Source organism: Lathyrus oleraceus, chromosome 5 (assembly GCF_024323335.1).
Source record: "Lathyrus oleraceus cultivar Zhongwan6 chromosome 5, CAAS_Psat_ZW6_1.0, whole genome shotgun sequence".
Taxonomy (NCBI): Eukaryota; Viridiplantae; Streptophyta; class Magnoliopsida; order Fabales; family Fabaceae; genus Lathyrus; species Lathyrus oleraceus.
Genome location: NC_066583.1, coordinates 627006670 through 627029288, shown reverse-complemented (window position 1 = coordinate 627029288; position 22619 = coordinate 627006670). Strand labels below are relative to the sequence as shown.

The window sequence follows — 22619 nt, the reverse complement described above, 5'->3', positions numbered from 1 at the left end:
ATAATTGTTTCTTGAATATAAAGTGACGGAGGAAAAAATTGAAGATTTGCAAAATAAAATAAAAACTTATGCCACAATAGGATATTTAAAAAACGATTAAAAATGAAAAATTCTTCTTAAAAAAACCTTCATTCACAAACCTAGACAAATTAAGCATTAAGCATGTTTTCGCAATTAATTATTTTTCTCTTTTTTTATCAGTCTTGTAATAAGAAAATTAAGATCAAATAAATGATATTATAATATTATAATTAAACATACAATTTTATTCAATAGTTTTAAATAAATTGATTATAGTTTTATTTTGTACTACTTTGAGATAATAAAATGGGGGAAACACATTTTTTATCATTCCTTTAATTACAGTCATTTCTTTTATCATACTTCCCAATTAACCAAACAATATATTGAAGTTATGAGTTAGGTTGTTTTTTGTTGTGCATGTTGATTGCATTCCACAACTTCTTTTGTAAACCAACATTTGCTTGTAGAAAAATCGCATGGTTTTATATTTTCAAGAAAACCATTCATTGCAAAGAGTGTTCAAAATAAACCACCAAGACCAAAATAGTTTTGTCCAAGCATAGTAAGTTCATTTGCTTAATCTTTAAGGTCTTGTATTTAGGTAGTTTGAGTTCTTGGCATGTCTAAAGACTTCACTTATATAATATTTTTTTTTTGAATCATATACCATGAGAATCTTATAAAAGAGCATTTGGAAATTCATGACAACAAACAACATATCACAAATCAGAACCAAAACAACATGGTGAAAAGAATAGCTACTAATTTTGTTTCATCTCTTAATTCTCTTTTATCAATAATAATAGCAACTTTATGTCTTATACCATCACAAACCCACTCATTAACTCTCAAAAGTGACATTAATTCCCTTCGTGAAATAACACATGCCATTGATCCTAATTCAGTTGCTCCATATTCTTATATTCATAGTTGGGACTTCAGAGTTGACCCCTGTGAAAGCAAGGGTCCCCAATTTCTTGGAATATTATGTGATTTGCCTTTGGACAACTCCTCTAGTAGAATAACAGCAATTGATCTTGATGGAATTGGTTATGAAGGATTCTTAACACCAGCTATTGGAAACTTAACAGAGCTAACAATCTTAAATATCAACAATAACAAGTTTAGAGGACCAATACCAGAAACCATTGGAAATTTGAGAAAACTCACTAGACTCTCGGTATCAGATAACTTTTTCACCGGCGTCATTCCGCAAGAAATCGGTGAACTTAAGAAACTTGAATATATTGACCTTTCAATGAATAGGTTTTCAGGCACAATCCCTTATGATATGACAAGTTTGAGAAGATTAACATACTTGAGTTTATCAGACAATAACCTTTCAGGTAGAATCCATAACCTCACCGGGTTATGGCAATTGGACACACTAGACATTAGTTTCAACCAATTTTTTGGTGATCTACCAAATCTTCCAGTGAGTTTAAGAAATGTTTATTTTAGCCATAATATATTTTCAGGACACATGACCTCTCTAAAGAATCTCATACACCTTAGATGGTTAGATATAAGTAATAATAGACTTTCAGGTGCTATAGAAAGAGACATTCTTTCATTAAGACGAGTTATTCACCTTAATGTTTCTTTTAACAGATTCACATCAATGGATGTTATTAACTATTCCGGACAACGGCCGCAACTTCACTTGCTTGAGGCTCAAGGAAACAATTTGAGGGGTAATTTGCCTATAAATTTGGTGAGTTTCACAAACTTGACTATAATAAATTTATCAAATAATCAATTTCATGGCCTTATTCCAAAAGAATATGGACAAAAACTAAGAACATTATGGAGACAATTGTACTTGGATCATAATTTTCTTACGGGAAAACTTCCGTTAGAGTTTACTCACACAACAACAAATGTTAAAGTAAGTCTTGGAAACAACTGTCTCAAGTGCCCAACAAATGTTACTCTCTGTCGTGGAGGACAAAGACCAGAAACAGAATGTCTTGGCCAACACACCATATGAAAATCATTCAACAAGAAGAAGCAAGTTGAGGGTTTGTTTATTCTAATGATATTCTTAGTATATTAGTTACATCTAAATAAATAAAAAATTAATTATGGGAGAAATATATGTAGATTTTTTCTTTTTAAAGATAATTTACTTTTAATATGTTCATTTTTAATTTTGTTATAATTTAAAAATTATATTATTTATTGAATCATATTTTGAATGCAAGAGATAAATTACATTGTAGAAACTCTTTAGAATTAAAATTGAAAAGTTATACCGGAGTCAACTCCAAGACCTCATTTAAGTTTGAAAATAAAATAATAAAGATGATTATATGTCATTGAAATATTTGTATAATAATAATATAATAAAAGAAACTGTGCCTTATGCAATAACGAGGTTGAACAATTCCAAATATATAATGGTAACATATGTGGGAAGATTTTTTATAAATAATCCATTTTTAAAAAAATTACAAAAATATCCATAAAATCAAAAAAATTACATAAATGGGCACTTTTGTGCCCTAATGTCCACATTTGCGCCATCCTAGATGGTGCCTACCCTTAAAAGGAGGGCAAGTCGCCACTAGGAGTGGCGCCTACTCCTATTTCCTTTTCTTTTTTTTTGCTTTTTTTAAATATGTTTTTAATTATTTTTTAAATTTTTTTAAATTTTTTTTAACTTATTTTAAATTTATTAATTTATATTTATTATAAATTATATTAATTTATATTAATACATATATATATATATATATATATATATATATATATATATAATATTATTTACAAGATATATATATATATATATATATATATATATATATTAATTTATATATATTAATTTAATTTATAACTAAATAATATTATTTATAAATTTTTGGGAGAATTAGGGTTAATTAATCAATTATAATTAGGGTTTATTGATCGGTTATAATTAGGGTTTGGTAGTTATGACCTAATTCAAACCCTAATTCTCCCTAAGACAAATTAATCAAGTGCGACACTAATTAGGGTTAAGTACATTGGTGTACAACCTAGATTTTTTCCTATAAATAAAGTGTTATTTCCTTGCATTTTCTTCACCACTTTTTCCTATCACTTTCTCTATCAAGTTGAGTTCATGGCATCCCCTAGACCGTCATCATGGCAGCGAACATCATCAAAGCGGCCAGATCCTGAACCAGTAATCTTAAAAAGGGATGGGCATGTTATTTTCTCGCCTGTCAAACCCCCAATGGAGATGAAATTTTGGAACATCCGTTCGTTGGACCAACTAAAAAGGTCCTTGATGTCTTGGTTAGAGGGAGATTACCAACCTGGTGAAGTCATCAGAAGGATTGAGAGGCTTAGAAGAAGGTTCTCATTTGAAACTGGAGAAACGGTATGTTGGTGGGTTGAAGTTGAAAGCGACATTGATTGCATCCAAATGATGCATGGATCAGATGACATAGTGTTAACTGTTGTAATTTCCTAGATTTTAATGGTTGTTTGTGTTGTTGTTCTTGTATTTGTTATTGTTCTAGTACTTGTTCTTGTTTTAGTACTTGTTCTTGTTTCAGTATTTGTTTTTCTTTTAGTATTTGTTGTTCTAATGTTAGATGTTTGTGTTTGTTGTTCCAATGTCATCTTCTATTTGGAATAAAAAGTAAACTTTATTGATAAATAGCATTGGTACACAGAGTTATGAATATGAAAACTATGTTGTGGAACTAGATCCACGATATGGACATTTGTTCTTATTATGCCCCAGTTGTCGACATATGCTACACTTCCTCTGCATTTTCTCTGCGACGTCCATTTCAGTTCTAATGCGCATGCTGTTTGGGCGACCACTTTTATTCCGCCGCATCGAATCGTTGTGCCAAACAATTTCCCCGTCATACTCTGGCCAATATGCCTCCAATGCTACCATCGGAAAGGGATTGTTGTATACATTTAGCAATGTTGCAACTTTGTAGATGGGAGACACTAGCGACAATGCATCGAAGTGGGTGTGTGAACACGCTGCAATGACATGGGAACAAGGCATACGATGGGCCTGAAATTGACCACAGTCGCACCAACAGTCTGGTATTAGGACCTTATACTCTTGTCTGGGCAGCCCCTGGTTGTGGTCAATTGTTTCCTTGACACTAAAAGTGTGGCCATGGATGTCGAATTCCGTAACCCGATGGTTGCTGGCTTTGGCAGATTCCTGCCTCATAAACTTCATGCAGGCATCACTATATACTTGACTCGTCTGTAACACTGCATTCCAGCGCTTGCCTCTTGTTACGAACAACGTTGCCATCCGAAAATAGGTCGCACTCACCAAAGCGGTTACCGGGAGGTTACGTGTGCCCTTAAAGACGTCGTTCATTGATTCCACAAGATTTGTTGTCATGTGGCCCCACCTCACCCCATCGTCGTATGACCTAGTCCATTTTGCTCTGTCAATATTATCGATCCACCTCTCTGCATCAGAATTTGCCAACACTATTTCCCGACGGTAGTATTGGAATCCAGGTTGGTTTAATGCATACCCCGCGTTTATCAAATTTTGCTTCCAAAATTTATCTTTGAACTCCCGCACAAAATTTTGAGCAATATGCCTGATGCAGTAGACATGCGTAGACGGGGGGTCATGCCAACCATTTGCTGGATTATTGTATACACTGTCTATAGAAGCGTGCCTGTCAGAAATCACACAGATGCCAGCTTGTGGAGTCACGTGCGTTCGGAGATTCTTAAGAAAGAAACTCCAAGCAGCAGCCGTTTCTCCTTCTACCAATGCAAAGGCTATTGGGAAAATATTAGAATTTCTATCTTGTGCGACCGCCATCAGTAACGATCCTTTGTATTTCCCATACAGCTAAGTTCCATCGACTTGAATAAGCGGCTTGCAAAATGTGAAACCGATGATGCAGGGACGGAATGCCCAGAAAAGTCTATGGAATATTCCATTACCTTCTAGACGAGTTCCGTCAGGGGATTGTGCCGGCAAGGTCTCCATTATAGAAACCGTCCCAGGTGAATACAAATGTAGTGCAGCCAGGTAGCGCGATAGTTGTTTGTATGATTCCTCCCAATTACCGTATACCAGTTCAATTGCCTTGGTTTTCGCTAACCAAGCCTTTCTGTACGACGGTGTATATTTGAAAACAGCAACACAATGGAAGATAATAGTTTTGACCTTGAGTGACGGGTTAGCTTCAACAAGAGGTATTATGGAATGGCAGATCATATCATGGCTAAGTTTACGATGATCCTGTGCCATGTTTGTGTTGACGCAAGTGTGAGCTTGAGAAATGGACCCTATCATCCACGCATTATGTTTCTTCTTGTACGATGCCATCAATCTATACCCACACTCCGGGTTTTTGCATAAAATAACGTATCTTTCAGGGTTTGATTTGTTAACATCATAGTCAACACAGTTTTTCAAGTGCCAGTTTTTTATTGCTAACAGACACTCTTCCTTGGTCCGAAATTGGTCACCCTTCTTTAACTCCTCATCAGACCTCATATATGGGTTGTAGAACATATCTAACGAGGGCTCATCCTCGCCCAAGTTAAGGGTTGTGAAGTGCGCAGGCGGTGAGTAGCGTTGCGCTATAGGTATTTGTACTTGGTCTTCGTCTTCGTCTTCGTATTCGGAATCACGGTTCACCAAGTCATCAACCACGTCTTCTGCATCATCAACCACATCGTCTTCAACAGGGTGTTCAACATCTTGTTCGTCATCAACCACAGGATCAATAACCTGTGACTGAATATTCTGAGTTGGTTGAAATTGTTCCAAGACAATGTACAACACTATATAATCGTAACCAGAATACTCATGGTTACGAAACATGTATTGTGCCTCCATGTCATTTTGAATCAATGACTTATAAAACCTGACTGAGTTATTTTCAGAAAAAAAAGGTTGTTGATAAAAAAATTGGGACACAGGTTGTCTAAGTTTGGACTCAATCTTTTTTTTCAGATAAGAGAAGTCAGCTCCTCTATTTAGACAAAAACGAGTGCAATCGGTGTTTCTAAATAGGAAGCCAGACATATCACATTCATAAGTCTCACCATTCACGTGAGCTTTGATTTTGTATTGTGATGAAGATGCCATGATATGTGAAGATTCCATCATAAGTCTCACCATGGCATGGGAAATAGCATAAACTTTATGTACTTGAGTTTGCTCGAGGACATAGATAGAATAAGCACGTATAGTTGGGGTTCTGTTGTATTGGCTTTCCTATATAGCTCTTTGTGTAAAAATGCACAAAATGACCACTGTACATTTTCTGGATGTGCTTTTTTGCTCCAAACATGGGGGTGGTGGAGATTGCCGAGGCTAGCCCCCGAAAATCCTAACGACTACTCCTTCCCCTACGCAACTAGGTAAATTTATGATGTTATTTCATTTTGTATATTTATTCTATAAATATTTGTAAATAATATTATTTATCTTTTTTTGTTTAGGTTCATTGCAACTGGACTAGATTACAGTCTTACCCCGAAAAATAAAATAATATTTTATCGTCAACTCTTGGATCGTCTCCGAGCACAAGATGTATTACCACTAAATCATTCATCTTCTAACTAATTTATTAATATCAAGCATTCTCAATAAATAACATATTTATTTATTTTCTTTGCAGTTTATTTGGAGACCATATTTGGGATTGGAACATCAACCCAACCCCGAAGATGCAGCTGTTTGGATAGCAAAAACGGCTATCATGCGGTTCACCACTGTGGAGATGCACCAAAGTGACCGTGTCAAACTGCAATTCAGAATGCATCAAGAAATCTCAGGCCCCCCAATGTCTTTGGAACCTTGGCATCTTAAAAAAGTCAGCCACCAGTGGTATGCCCAAAATTGGAAGGCATTTGCAAAGGAGTTCCATAAAATGTGTAAAGAGCGTGCCCACTATGTTCTACAATTTCCGGTGGCGCCCAACGAAATGAAGTCGACAAGGGAATATGTGGATTGGTATAGAGCAAATACAAATCCAGAAATGATTGTGTCTGACCAGTTCTATTTGGACGATCCCCGAATGCAACAACCATATTTCCAACAACAACAACCACCACAATATTCCCAACAACAACAACCACCACAATATTACCAACAACAACCACCACCACATTACCAACAACAACCACCACCACCGTATTACCAACAACAACCACCACAACACATGTCCACCCCCCAACCAAATCAACACTACATACCACAAACTCAACCCCAATATCATGAAGATTACCAACACCAACCTCAACATTCCCACCATCATCAACAGTCCCAACACCTACCACAAACTCAATCCCCCCACCAACACCAATCCCAACACTTCCATCACGACGATGTCCCGGGCTCTTCCAGTCCTCCACTTAGCCCCGACACAGGTATACAAGAGGATTACCAACAAGACTACTATACACCACAACAGACATTGTTCTTTAGCCAACCCGATTTAACCCTCAACTACCAAAGGCCACATTTCGAGGGCGCACCCAACAGGAGTCAGTTTGTCCCACCGAGACAAAGCTTTGAGGGCGCAGAGGGTACCCGCCTTTCCTACAACATTGAAGGGACTTCGATCCAACCACAACGGCAAAGGGCAAGGGGACGCGTTACGACTAGGGGTGGGAATAGGGAAGCACCACCACCACGTGAGCCGTCTAGACGAGTAGTTAGACCTCCCCCGTGCGGATCGTACCAGGGACCGCATAATATGTAAAAAATCCCAAATTAATAATGCATTTTAATTAAACTTTATAATATTTGTCTTGTGTATTATTTTAATATAAATATATTGTGTTTATTATATATATAAATTTTATATATATATATATATATATATATATATATATATATATATATATATATATATATATATATATATATATATATATATATATATATTGTGTATTTTACAAATATATACGTAATAGTATTTATTTACATGTATATAAATTAATATATTTTAATAATTTATAAATAATATTATTTAGTTATAAATTAAATTAATATATATAATTTATATATATATATATATATATATATATATATATATATATATATATATATATATATATATCTTGTAAATAATATTATTTTATATATGTATTAATATAAATTAATATAATTTATAATAAATATAAATTAATAAATTTAAAATAAATTAAAAAAAATAAAAAAATAATTAAAAATATATTAAAAAAAAATTTTAAAAAAAGGAAAATAGGAGTAGGCGCCACTCCTAGTGGCGACTTGCCCTACAATTTAAGGGTAGGCGCCATCTAGGGTGGCGCCAATGTGTACACTAGGGCAAAAATTGCCCATTATGTAATTTTTTTGATTTTATGAATATTTTTGTAATTTTTTAAAAAAAATTGATTATTTATAAAAAATCTTCACATATGTGTGACTCTTGTTAGTAAAAACATTACAACCTACCATACAAGAAAATTAGCTATTATTTGCAAAAAAAAAAAAATATATTATACTTTTACCTAGAGTTTTTCTATGTCACTCAATAGCAAAAGCATGTATAGTTTTTTTAATTCATTTTTAATACAATTATGCATTATAATAAATAAAGTATTTGGAGTTTTTTTTTTCCTTTTTCAACCAATTTTTTCTTACACAAAAGCTATTTGAATTTCAAACCACTTGTTTGAATGACCCAAATCTCTTAGTACTTGAACTAATTCATTTGACCCTCCATCTATTTTTTAATTCTTGAGAAATTATTTCTCATCTAATACTTTATCATTCAAGTTCTCCTACATATTTAAACTATTATGAGTTAATATAATTTTTTTTATAACCATTGATGCTAAAAATTAGTATTTTAGATGCAATGAATTCAAAAAATCAGTTATGTATATTAAACACTTAGTCTTAATTAAGAAAAATAACTAACCAAAAAATTGTTATGGAAAATTATTTTATTATTTTGATGGAGGTTTTAGAAATTTGTTAAGAAATTAAATCATACGTATAGTAACACTCTAGAGGCAATAAACTATCTATAAAAAATTTAAATTATGAAAATATTATCAACCTTATATAAGCTAATTTATTCATTTAAAAATTTATACATAAGTAAATGATATGCATATCTCTCCTATTCAGATAGACATATCACTATAGCTAGTAGAAATTAATATTCAAGTGAAAAATTAGTTGAGGTATTAATTAATAGTTCTTGATGGAATAAATAGTGAAAAATTAGTTGAGGTATTAATTAATAGTTCTTGATGGAATAAATGACAATTGTATTAATTTTTCGTTAAGTAAAAAATCAAAATTTTGTATTCATGGAGATTGTGATTAATTAGATAATGGAGCAATCTTAATACAACATGAGGAGTTTTCAACTGTACAATAGAAGGTACCATATTGCAGACTCTCTCTCTCTTACTATGGTGGATTGTAATACTTTGACTAATCTCTTTCTTATTTTTTTCCAGAGGAATGTGCCATTAAATGGCCTTCAGTGCATGGCATATTGCACTGTTTTGGCTAACTTTTTCTATAATGTATTGTGTTTCCTGACACTTTTATCTATTTTCGCATAATCATTCTTTCATTGTTTATTCCTCAGTAACTTCTTGTAGGCATGCTTCATTCTAAATATCTACCAAAGTTGTACAATTAATAAATGGACAAAAAACTATAGAAACATATCTAGTTAGTGGAAAATAATACAATTTATGAGTTGATCGAGGAACTCGGATATTGTAAGAACAAGATTTGATTCTGTATCTGACCTTATATTTTGATGATAACAAAATATAGACTCTTCGAGAAAAAATGTGAATTCTAATGATTTTGTTTAGTGTGTAGATACTAGATACAAGTTCTGACTCTAAAGGAATGACATGTGACATCATCAGATTCTGAACCTAGTGCACTTTGACTCTGAGATGAGTGTTATACAAGATAATCAAGCTCTGGACTACTCTACTCAATGCTTCTGAATATTGTCTATCCAATGCTTTATTACTCTGAAGCTTATGACATTGTCAAGCTATGAAGTCTTGCGCTTAAACAACTCTAATAAACCGTGTCACCAAACTCTGAAGATAAAGTCTCTAAAGATTCTCTCAACCAGACTCTTATTCTTTTTCTATGCATGCTTTATCACCTCTAAATCAGAAGCCCCTAAATATTTGAAGATAATATAAAAAAGGTTTTACATGAAAAAATAGTACACAGTACAAGATCAAATACTCCTTCCACTACACTGATTTTGTGGGATAAGATCTATATTATTATACCATTGTGTCTCCCATTTTCACAGACTGTTATGCAAGGATACATATACATTTACGTATTCCACTTATACCCTCCGACGAATATTTTCATTGCTTATATAAAAGGAGTCTTGGAAGAATGAAATAATAACCAAGTGCTAAGAATTCTAAGAGAATATCATTACGTGAAGATTGCATACTGTGAATATTTTTAAGAGAAAATAAACATACAGACAAGGAACATTTTTTCATACTCTTTATAGAATATATTTTGTGTGAAATGCTTTGTAATTCATTTGTGTATTATACTTTCTTAGAAGCATTTTTAAAATGTATTTTGTATCCCATTCTTTGTGATTGTATTTCCTTGAGTAACTAGGGTTTAGTCAGAATTACTCAAGAAGACATTGACAGTTGGTCTTTGTGTTGTAATCAAGTTTTGTTATAGTGAATTAAGTCATTTTGATAAGGCTAAATCATTTTGGTGGGTGGACTGGAGGTAACTTTGTTAACAGTGAACTAAGATAAATATAATTGTGTTTATTATTTTTGTTCTAAGTTTTCTCATTGTTTTCGGTTGCAAAAGTTTTCATTCTTGAAACCCAATTCAACCCCCCCCCCCCCCCCCTCCCTTCTTGTGTTTCCATTACCTTTAATTGATATCAGAGCTTCGGTTCGGGTATTGATTGCTTATCAAACACTTCATCGTGTTAGATAAATATCCAGATTTGTGAAACACTATGCATGAATCCCTCTACCAGCTGCACACATTGGTAACAATGAAAGAAACCATTATTGCGGCGCGAAAAAACACCCTAGTGCGTCGCACACTCGGAATAACAACAGAGTCACCACCGATCTTTATTTGTTCCAAAGGAATGAGAAAATATCAAATAAAACCAGCTAAAGCTAAGGGAAATTGTCGTCGTAATTAGATTGAGTTCGGGAGTCGGTTATGCAAGGGGAATGTATTAGTACACCTCAGATCCATTGTACTCAACGAGACCTATTTAGTTAGTTTTATGATTGAATGTTAGCATGAATTGTTTTCTATCGTCTACTTATTATGTGAGAAGCGAGAAAAAAGAAAAGAAAGGGACTAAAACTAAGTTTTTTTATTATTGTGCTCGTAAAGATTTCATAATCTTGTGCCTACGTATTCTCATGGTGCAATGAGAAAATCAGAGCTTCGTAGTTCATGGTAGAAAACCACAGGTTGGTTGATTTCATTTAGAGAGTGATGCTTAGGTCGCATTTGAGCGGCTAAACATTTACTTCTTGCTCTCTCTTGTAGGTTAAAGTCTTTATTTGTTTTGTGTCGAAACAGATAAAGCAAACTTGTTTCTGAAAATGTTTTCGAAGTAGTGCAAAGGCGGAAAAAAGAAGTTTGATTGGTTGAGTTGATTTTATATGGACTTTTAGTAAACATTTAAGCATAGGTGTGCTACTAGCGCTTGTTTACCAAATATATTCAAAAGGATGTGCTTCAAATTGTCACTTGTTATCCAAGTTGATGAAAATTAATCTTTGCTGACTTTTAGTAAACGTTTGAACATAGGTGTGCTCCTAGCGCTTGTTTACCTATGATATTCAAAAGGATGTAATTCCAATTATCACTTGTTGTCCTTGTTTAATTAGAGTATCTTAAGGCGAAAGGCCAAGGTATTCAAAAGGTGTGCACCGATTGTCACTTTGTCTTTTGATTTTATTGAGAAATTTTTTTTGCATGTAGAAACGTCTTGACGTTAGATCAAGCGTTTGAAATTTATTAAGAAAACATTTGATTAAGCGGAAGAAAAGCACCTGACATTGGATCAAGTGCTTGATTCGATTTTGAAAGTTTTTGAATTGATTTGGGAGATGGTTTTGAAATTGAAATTTGTGAAAAAGAGACTCGGCATTTGATCGAGCGTATTTTTGTCTTTGTATGAAATGTTAGTAAAAATGGTTTGAAGTTAATTTTAAAATTGAATGGAGAAAATGATTGGGAATTGTGGTAAGGTTAGTAAAATTATTTACATATGCAATATGACATGGATTACCTATCTAAATGACTAAACCTAATGAAATCAAATAACCAAATATTTTACTTATCAATTAAAAATACAAACAATTAATATCTAACGACTAATCAATTAAATAAACAATCGATTAAATCAAATACTAAACAAATAAAATTATAAAATCAAAAGAACAAAAATAACAATCATGAGATGGATACAAAATATAGACATGGGATGCAAACATGAAAAAAAAAGAGTTTAGATCCCAAAATCAATTGAGCTTAACCCAACTAATAATTAAACTCTAAAATAAAATTAAAAAACAAATAAATATCAAAATAAATACAATAAGTCAAAGAAAAGAAATAAAATAAGAAATAATAAAAAAATGCATAGGGGAGGACAATTTGGAAGGGGGAGAGAAGAAAATTTCAATGGATCGCCTTTTGTAACTAACTCGGAGTCTAACCCAACCATTGATGTTATAGCTTAGTTAGTCTCTTGGAGGTATAGTGCTTTGGAAGTATCCTAATGGATTGCCTTTTGTATCTAACTGTTTTCTTTTGTTAATTAAAGTATTTTGATTCCAAAAAAATAAATAATTATACTATTTTTTGGAATCAAGATACTTTAATTAACAAAAGAAAACAGTTAGTTACAATATATATATATATATATATATATATATATATATATATATATATATATATATATATATATATATATATATATATATATATATTATAAGAATTATGTTAGATAATTTATAAATAAAATAGAATAAAAATAGTGTGACATATCCATGGGTTGGGTTCGCGGGTTCATGGATTTAAAACTTCAAACCTGTTACATGAACCAAATACCAATAGGTTTGAATGGGTTGATTCGAGTTGGACCCATACATGATTGGGTCAGGTAAAAATAAGGGTTATGTTGGATTGGGTGAGTGGATTCGCAGGTTGGCCCGTACCCATGAACACCCATACTCAAGATCATGCTTAGGATCCCTAATGTAGTCGCGCGTGAGCCCTGACTTAAAACCCCTTCAACACGTACTAGCATAAGTGATCCACTTTTTTAAAAAACTTATCATTATTGGAAGACTCAAACGTCAACTACAGTTACATCAATAAGTATGTATTAGTAATCAGACAAAGTAATATCAAATCAATAAAAATTAAAATTAATACCACTGTGTCTGTTTGTATGCTATCTTTCACATTCTTTGATGCTTCTTTCCAATCATCTATCAATATAATGACTTTGCTACATCCAAGGAACACAACATAACTCTTAAAAAGCGAAGAATAAGGACCATTAACTATTGAATATACATCATTAAACTCGATCAACAATTTGTTACTCGAGTTGCAAACTTTTGTTAATTTAATCATCATTGTGACACCTCTTTGCTTTATTTTATGTTTTCCATATATAGTTTGAGAATCATTTGTACGAGTTTCATTAGTATAAGTTTCTTCCCTACTAGATGAAGAAGAGGTCATTTATCTTCAAAAACAACAATAAAATATTAATTCAATCTCTTAACCAAACAAATGTGATCATACACATCCAACAACAACAATAACATAAACGACAACAACATAACAAATGTGTCTCATACACATTCAACCACAATAACATAAACAACAACAACAAAACAATTGTGTCTAATACAAATTAATTCAACAACTACATAAACATAAAACATTCAACATCAAGGCAGAAACATAAACATCAACCACAATGACATAAACAAATTAAACAACAACCTAACAACTATATAAACAACAACACCAATAACAACATAAACAAAAAAACTCTTTCATCTAACCCTATAATACTATTTTCACATATAACCATGAACAACAACAATAAAACATTAATTCAGTCTTAACCAAACAAATATGATCATACACATTCAACAACAACAACATTCAAGAACAAGAACAACAAAAAATATTCAATATCAATAACATAAACATAAAACATTCAACATCAACACAAAAATATAAACATCAATATAATGGCAATTGAAGTTTACAGTAGATGCATGGGTTAAAATGTTTACATATTGTAAACGTGATGAATAAGTAAAAAAAAGGTAAATAAATAATGTCAGATTCTTCGTCTTCCTCCTCGACGGTTGTTAAGCCAAGATCGATGAATTTGGTATTGTCTTCCTCCTCGACGGTACATAAGCCAATTAGAATGATGAAGTTGGTTGAAAGATGAATATGAATATGACATTTGTTGAAAAGGGTTTGGTTTCGTTAATGAACGATGAAGATGCAGTTGATTGAATATTGTGTCGTTTCTCAACGGTGAATGTTAAGGTTAAAAATGGTTTCACTAATAGAAATGAAATATGACAACTGAAGAGACATGCCAACTATATGTATTTTAAGTGAATAAGTCATTCCACCACGATCGTCTAAACCAACCATGGTGATATATGATTTACTTAATGAAATTATAAAAAACCGTCAGTTTTTAAGCATTTAAAAAAAAAGAGGAAAAACATATCACAATGGCTGGGTTAAACAACCGTAGTGATATTACTTTTATTTTTTATTTAGAAATAAATCAAAACGAAAGGTGCAACTAAAATATTGAAGAAATCAAAAATATTTGTTGACACTGAGATTCAAATCCATTAAAGGTTAAAGATATCACCATAGCTGGTCTACACAACCGTGGTAAAATGTTAACAATTTTTAATTAAATAAAATATTGGCGCCTTGTCATTAAAATTGGCTTCTTGCCTTTCTCATTGTTATTTCTTGAATATATAGAGGTTACAAGGCTATACAAGTAATTACACTAAATAATTACATTTAATGAGAACAAATCAATTCCTGATTTATTTCCCTTATTCTAGGAACAAACTCTTATTCTAATAACAAACTAATTCCTATTCACATCCCCCCTCAAATTGATGCTGCTGGTCAATAAGCATCAATTTGCTAACAAGAAATTGATGACGTGGACGCGGAACAGCCTTTGTAAGAATATCAGCAACCTGCAATTGAGTACTGACATGAGGAAGTGATATTAGTCGGTCATCATATGCGTCACGGATTGAGTGACAATCAACTTCGATATGTTTGGTGCGTTCATGAAAAATAGGATTTGCTACGATTTGGATGGCACTTGTATTGTCAGCATAAAGTGAAGTTGGCTCTATTTGAGGAAATCCAAGTTCAGCCAAAAGACCACGAAGCCAAATTATTTCAGAACAAGCAGCAGACATGGCACGATACTCAGATTCAGTAGAAGATTTAGAGACTCTCGCTTGTTTCTTACTTTTCCATGAGATCAACGAAGAGCCAAGAAACATGCACCAACCAGTGACAGATCGTCGAGTATCAGGACACCCTGCCCAATCGGCATCACTATAAGCACTCAATTTAGGAGCAACTCCAGTAGGAAAGAATAAACCACGATGAGAGCTTCCCTTCAAGTAACGAATGATACGACGAACCGCAGCCAAGTGAAGATGGCGAGGAGAATGCATGAACTGACTAACTTGTTGAACAACAAAAGATATGTCAGGGCGAGTAATAGTCAAGTAGTTGAGGCTACCCACAAGTTGTCGATACAAAAAGGGGTCAGGCAAAAGATCACCATTTTCACGATGATATTTGACATTAACCTCAAGAGGAGTATCTACCGGATTAGCCGATTCGAGACCGGCCATAGAAATCAAATCTGTAGCATATTTATGTTGATGGAGAAAGATGCCCTTTGATGTAGAATGAACCTCAAGACCAAGAAAATAATGTAAATTACCCAGATCTTTCATGTGAAATGAGGCCTGTAACTGTTGCTTAAGTCGTTGAATAGAAACATGATCAGAACCAGTAATAACCATATCATCAACATATAAAAGAAGCAAAACAATACCCGCAGACGTGCTATGAATAAATAATGAGGAATCATACTGACTCTGATTAAAGGAGAATCCAAGTAGAATGGAGCAGAATTTCTCGTACCATGCTCTAGGTGCCTGTTTTAAACCATATAAAGAGCGTTTGAGTTTGCACACGCCTCTAGATGAAGAAAATAAGCCTTGAGGTGGAGTCATATAAATATCTTCTGTCAGGTCACCATGAAGAAAAGCATTCTTCACATCCATTTGATGAAGAGACCACCCACTAGAAGCAGCTATAGAGATGATCGTGCGAACAGTTGTCATTTTGGCAACCGGTGCAAATGTCTCATCATAATCAATTCCATATTCCTGCTTGTTTCCTAAAGCAACCAAGCGAGCCTTGTAACGGTTGAGGGACCCATCAGAATTCAATTTCACAGAATACACCCATTTGCAACCTATAGGTTTGACATCAGGAGGACAAGAGACAATATCCCATGTGAAATTCTCTTGAAGAGCTTGAAGCTCTTCATTCATTGCTTTTACCCATCGCACATCTTTAACAGCCTGTGAGTAACAAGAAGAAATAGATATGCTAGAGAATGTGGCAGTCAAAGAAGTATGCGAGGAATCATACCTGTCTGGTGAATATCTATCTGGTACGCGAGATATTCGACCAGAACGCCGTCGTTCAACTGGTACAGGATCAGGTGGCGGTTCAGCGTCGGGAAGGGGTGTGGGAACCTGTTGTCTGTGTTTTCTGACATATACATGACCTGGTTTATAATGTTCAAAAGATTGAGGCATAATAGAAAACTTAGGAAGAGTAACAATATCATGAATGGCAGGAGAAACACAGGGAAACATAAACTGATTATCAAAAAATGTCACATTCCTAGAAATGCGAAAACGATGGTTAGTGACATCATAACACACAAATCCCTTATGATGATGACTATATCCCATAAATGCACATTGAACAGACTGCGCTCCAAGCTTATGCCTTTCAAATGGAGGTAAGTGGACAAAACAAACACACCCAAAAGTATGTAAATCACTATAATTAGGCTGAACTTTAAAAAGGCGAAAGAATGGAGAATCAAAATCAATAACCGTAGAAGGAAGGCGATTGATCAAAAATACAGCTGTGGAAAGAGCCTCTACCCAAAATCGGGATGGCACAGAAGCTTGAAGAAGTAAGGTGCGCGTTACATCAAGCAAATGGCGATTCTTTCGCTCTGCTATCCCGTTTTGTTGAGGGTTATTGGGACAAGACCGTTGAGACAATATCCCTTTTTGTTGAAGGTATTCCTGAAATGCATGAGACATATACTCACCTCCCGAGTCAGATCTAAAAATTTTAACACTTGTTTGAAATTGATTTTCAACATATGTCAAAAACTTCTGAAACATAGAAAATACTTCAGACTTAGATCTAAGAAAGTATATCCAAGTAAAGCGGTTGTAATCATCAATAAATGTGACAAAATATTTATAGTGAGCATGAGATGCTGCAGGAGACATTCCCCACACATCACTATGAATCATCTCAAAACAAGTAGAAGCACGATGAGCACCTGACGGAAAAGGAAGTGTTTTACTTTTAGCCAATTTGCAAACAGAACATGAAATAGAAGTAGAACAAGCATGTTTATTTCCCAACAAACCAGTTTTAAATAAATGAGACAAAACAACAGAATTTGGATGGCCCAATTTTCTATGCCAATCCTCATAAGAGTTCAAAACACTATTACACGCAAAAGATAAATGACTCAAACTAAACTGGAGCGGAAACAGTCTTCCCACTTTAGGCCCCTTCGCGATCACCTTCCCCGACACCTGCTCCTGCACAAGACAACCAACACGAGAAAAATTTACATTACAATTGTTATCCATCAATTGACCAACCGACAATAAGTTAGAAGCAAGTCCGGGTGATACAAGCACGTCACGAAAGTTAGAGTTTATGTCACCAACATCAGTGATAGAGAGTTTATTACCATCAGCAATTTGAATTTGTTGATCACCATTATAAGAATGTAAATTTTGCAAGTATTCAGAGGAACCCGTCATGTGATTGGATGCACCAGAATCAAGAAACCATGGTTGAGAAGCATTAGAAGACTTACCCTGAATTCCCAAGGCTGAAAGAGCAGAAAGTACCATTTGTTGAATCATTTCAGGTTGTAGAACACCACCAGTAGAGGCACCGGTATTGAGAGGACCAACTGTAGAGTTGGTAGTGGCATGGTATGCTTGAGCTGGACGTGGTGCTGGTCGGGGAGGACGTGTGGGACAGTCAGAGATGATATGACCCTGTTGTTTGCAATAGTTGCAAAATTTCTTACTGCAGCTACGAGCCAAATGTCCAAATTGTTTGCAAGAAAAACATTGGACTTGTCGCATATCACGACCCTTTCCTCTACTTTGGGCAGCATATGCAACCGTCGCAGGCTCAGATGTGACAACATCATGAGACATGGTGTCTTGAGTAAGGAGACGTTGTTCCTCCCTAAGAAGTTCACCAACACAAGTATCCAAGGATGGAACAGGATTCCTATTGAGCAAAGCACCTCGGACAACTTCAAATTCTGGACGAAGTTTCATAAGAAATTGATCTCGCCTACTAGTGTTGTAGACCTCCTGGACATCCGCAAGAGAACTCTTGGGAACATCAACATGTATAATTGCAGAGTGTTCTGTCCACAAATTTAAAAAACCGGAATAATATTCCTGAACTGACAGATTACCTTGTTTGTAATTGGCTATCTCTAGCTCCAACTGAAAACGTTTGGCTGCATTGTCTTGATTGTAAATACGCTTTAAATAGTTCCACATTTCTTGAGCAGTGGAAAAAGATCGCAAATTATTAATCATCGTAGGATCAATAGTACCAAGAATCCAAGTGATAATTTGAGCATCTTTGATTTCCCATGCATCTAAATCGGTTGTCTGTAACGGTGCCATAGAGATACCGTCCAAATGACTCCATAATCCCTTTCCTTTGACATACATTCTGAACTGAAATTCTCAAGCCGGATAATTTTTGCCGGTAAATCGAACACAAAAATTATCTTTTTCTTTTTCTGAAGCCATAGAAACAACCTTACTTATAAGAAATATATGACTTGAAAAAAATTGGAAACGTGTAGGTTCACGTAATAACAATGTTTTTTTTTTTTTAAGCCATCCAGAAAATTGACGTTGCCAAAATAGAATTGGACAGTAGCCACACAAACCTTGCCGACACTGTTTGTTTTCCTTTCTTTCAATACCAATTTCAGAACCTTGCCGACAGCAATGAAAATACGACCAAGCCAAATAAGAAGAGTTGTCGATACCGATACGAGAATAGTTGAACACGATTTGCAAACGAGGAGTAGCGGAATTGCAACTTGCAAGCACTGCCAAGAACGGATCCGAGAAACGATTGTAAGCACCAGATATCACAATCGTAAGCCTTGAAGAGATTACCGAGATATGCCGAGATGATTTCAAGAGCGACCCAGTGGGTGTCGCTTAATAAAGCCAAGATTAACCTAAGACTCACAGGTTTGATCGAAACCTACTGATACCATGTCATTAAAATTGGCTTCTTGCCTTTCTCATTGTTATTTCTTGAATATATAGAGGTTACAAGGCTATACAAGTAATTACACTAAATAATTACATTTAATGAGAACAAATCAATTCCTGATTTATTTCCCTTATTCTAGGAACAAACTCTTATTCTAATAACAAACTAATTCCTATTCACACGCCTGAGTTTAGAGATGTCACCACGGTCCTTCAAAGTACCGTGGTAACGTTGGCGTTGTTATATATACTTTTTGTAGTAGTGTGATATCTTAATCACGCATTCAAAACCCATTGAAAAATATGAAAACAATCCTACGCCAACTTGTGCTAATGTAGCTCTATCCACAACTAAAAAACTTATCTCTATGTAATTACTACTAATAACTTACATTCTCCTATTATCGAGAAAATGAGAAAGTGATAGACAAACTTAATTTAAATTATTCATGTTTTTTTTTTATAAAAATATATATTATTAGATTTTATTTTATAATAATATATTAAAAAAATTAGCAATATTAGTATTATTTATAACTAAATATTTCGATTAATTACTAAGCTTTTTATTAGGGGTCCATTTTTATTATTTGTACTAGGCCTCTAAAAATCAGGATCACCCATGTTCCTCATCATCAATATTCACCTCAAAATTCTCAAGATCATCAATAATCTTGTGAAATTTTGTCAACTGCTCCGCTATAGATTTGTTCTATACCGTTCAGGATGAGTAGAGTTGTTGTTTATGACACAACATGTGATCTGATGACTTGGTCGTATATAATGATTCAAGTTTTTCCCACATCAAAGTCGTAGTCTTCTTCTGGAGACTTTTCTTAAAAATTTATTCTCGAGGCACAAGATAACGACATGTCTGACCTTATCAACCATCCTAGTCTTCTTTGCTTGTTTTAGGCGAGCAAGCATTGTTGCATCATCCTTCAATACTTTAATATATTTCTCTTAAGTTAATATTTCTTACATCTTCAGTTTTCATAATTCAAAATCGTTGTCTCAAAAAACCTTTCCGATCTGTCATTTAGAATTCATGGTTCTCACTTGTAAACAAATCCCTTTATCCCACGGTGGGTGCTACTTGTGAAAAAATGGTAGAATAATTTAAAATATTGTATTCAAAGTTCAAACATATCATAAAATTTGATGTGTGAGAAAAAAGAATAATGACGGCAAAAATAAATAACTTCAAGCAATCTTGTAATCTGTCGAGAGTGAAGTCAGATACCCAACAATTTATAAGAATATAAAAGGCAAGATCCACATAACTTGTTTACACAGTTTGATCAAATGATTTACTCTTGGATAAGAGCACATCTCTGATTCACTATACTTCCAAAAATTGTTACAAAAAAGTTACAAGAAAATAGTCACCCAAGTTCACAAGAACAAACTTTATTTTTTATTCAAGTGTTTGATAATCTCTCCAACTCTTTATGTATGAATCACACAAGTCCAAAATATTTAAAAGTATTTTTCAATCCCCTAAATACCTTAAAAGATTTCCAAAATTCCAATTACACAGTAATCGAAATTTATACCCTTGTCTCTCTAAGTTTTTCTAGGATGTAACTCATTTCTTTGTCTTTCAAACTATGAAAATTGTTTTAAGAAGAATAATAGAGATACATATTTATAACCGTTGAAATTCAAAACGTCCTTAGCGGAAAAAAACACAACTTATTAACTTTAGAATAAAAAATATTATAAACATCTTATAACATCATATATTAATATAGAGTATATTTTTAGTACCTTAGTATCTCTTGATTAATATAAAAGATATTTATAATATTTTAACATTAACATATGAATCAACTAGCCAAAACCACCAAGCTGTGATATTCACAAACAATTCAAGTCACCCACGGGCCAATCAAATCATTGACCATTCAATCCATTAACCATTTACCGAGTCAAATATTTATCACATGTTTACATTTGTATTATAGATAGATACTAAATTTGTTTTCTCCTAAAGTCACTTATATTAATATCTATGATACAAATGCACCCATGGGATAAACAATTCACATTTTCAACATCGAATTAAAACTTAACACATTTTCAGATATTGCATAATTCACATTTAACACATCAATTAATCACTTATTTTAGATTCACTTCATCAGTTAGAATACTACATTAAACTATCACAAATTTACCTATTCTCATAATTGAATACATACATTTCAAATGACATTGAATTTTAAGACCAATACCCCCTATATCCATTCACTCAAAAATATGTTAAAATCAAAACCATAGCCTAAGTTTGATATAGTGAAAGATCATTGATTCCATCCAACTGTTTTGAAAGCAGTTCACAGCAAACATGTTGACAACCAAGACAAAAGTACAAACATATCTAACTAGTTGTTGTTAAATATCAAATGATATTATACAGAAAAAAATCATGGCCACAAGAACATAACATCATTATAGTTTCTCATTAATTTATTTACATAGATTACTTCACAGCCACACACAAACACATGGCAAAGAAAACACTGTCCCCACTAACTCGTGTTCTTTTCATTACCGTTCCCTTCAAGCTTCTTATCTCATCCACTCATTCCCTTCAAATAACACCATTTTCCATTTTTGGCTTTAATATTTCTCTGTCTCATAAAAGGTATCACCACTATATATCCATTATACTTGAGCTTAGAGAGTGAAAAAAGTAATATGAAAATTCAGTGTGATGTTTGTGAGAAAGCTCCAGCAACGATGATTTGTTGTGCAGATGAAGCTGCTTTGTGTGCTAAATGTGATATTGAAGTTCATGCTGCTAACAAGCTTGCAAGCAAACATCAGAGGCTTCTTCTGCAATCTCTCTCTAACAAGCTTCCTAGATGTGACATATGCCAAGTAATTATTACTACCTCATTGTTGCA

At 33.6% G+C, this 22619-nt stretch overlaps 2 protein-coding genes across 3 annotated transcripts in view; both read left to right on the top strand.

Annotated features, from left to right (window-relative positions):
- Window positions 1-660: 660 nt before the first annotated feature.
- LOC127083585 (putative leucine-rich repeat receptor-like serine/threonine-protein kinase At2g24130) lies at window positions 661-2097 on the top strand. Its single transcript, XM_051023900.1, has one exon. It carries the CDS (start codon window positions 767-769, stop codon window positions 2012-2014), a length of 1248 nt encoding a protein of 415 aa, XP_050879857.1. The 5' UTR covers window positions 661-766; the 3' UTR covers window positions 2015-2097.
- Window positions 2098-22318: 20221 nt separating this feature from the next.
- LOC127087278 (B-box zinc finger protein 25) overlaps window positions 22319-22619 on the top strand; it is a 1539-nt gene continuing 1238 nt past the window's right edge. The window contains exon 1 of one of the 2 annotated variants that reach the window (XM_051028152.1): window positions 22319-22593. In XM_051028152.1, the coding sequence (XP_050884109.1) occupies window positions 22411-22593 (183 nt within the window). In that variant the 5' untranslated portion in view covers window positions 22319-22410. The remainder of the gene's footprint in view (window positions 22594-22619) is intronic. The other variant, XM_051028151.1, reaches the window with a different exon arrangement.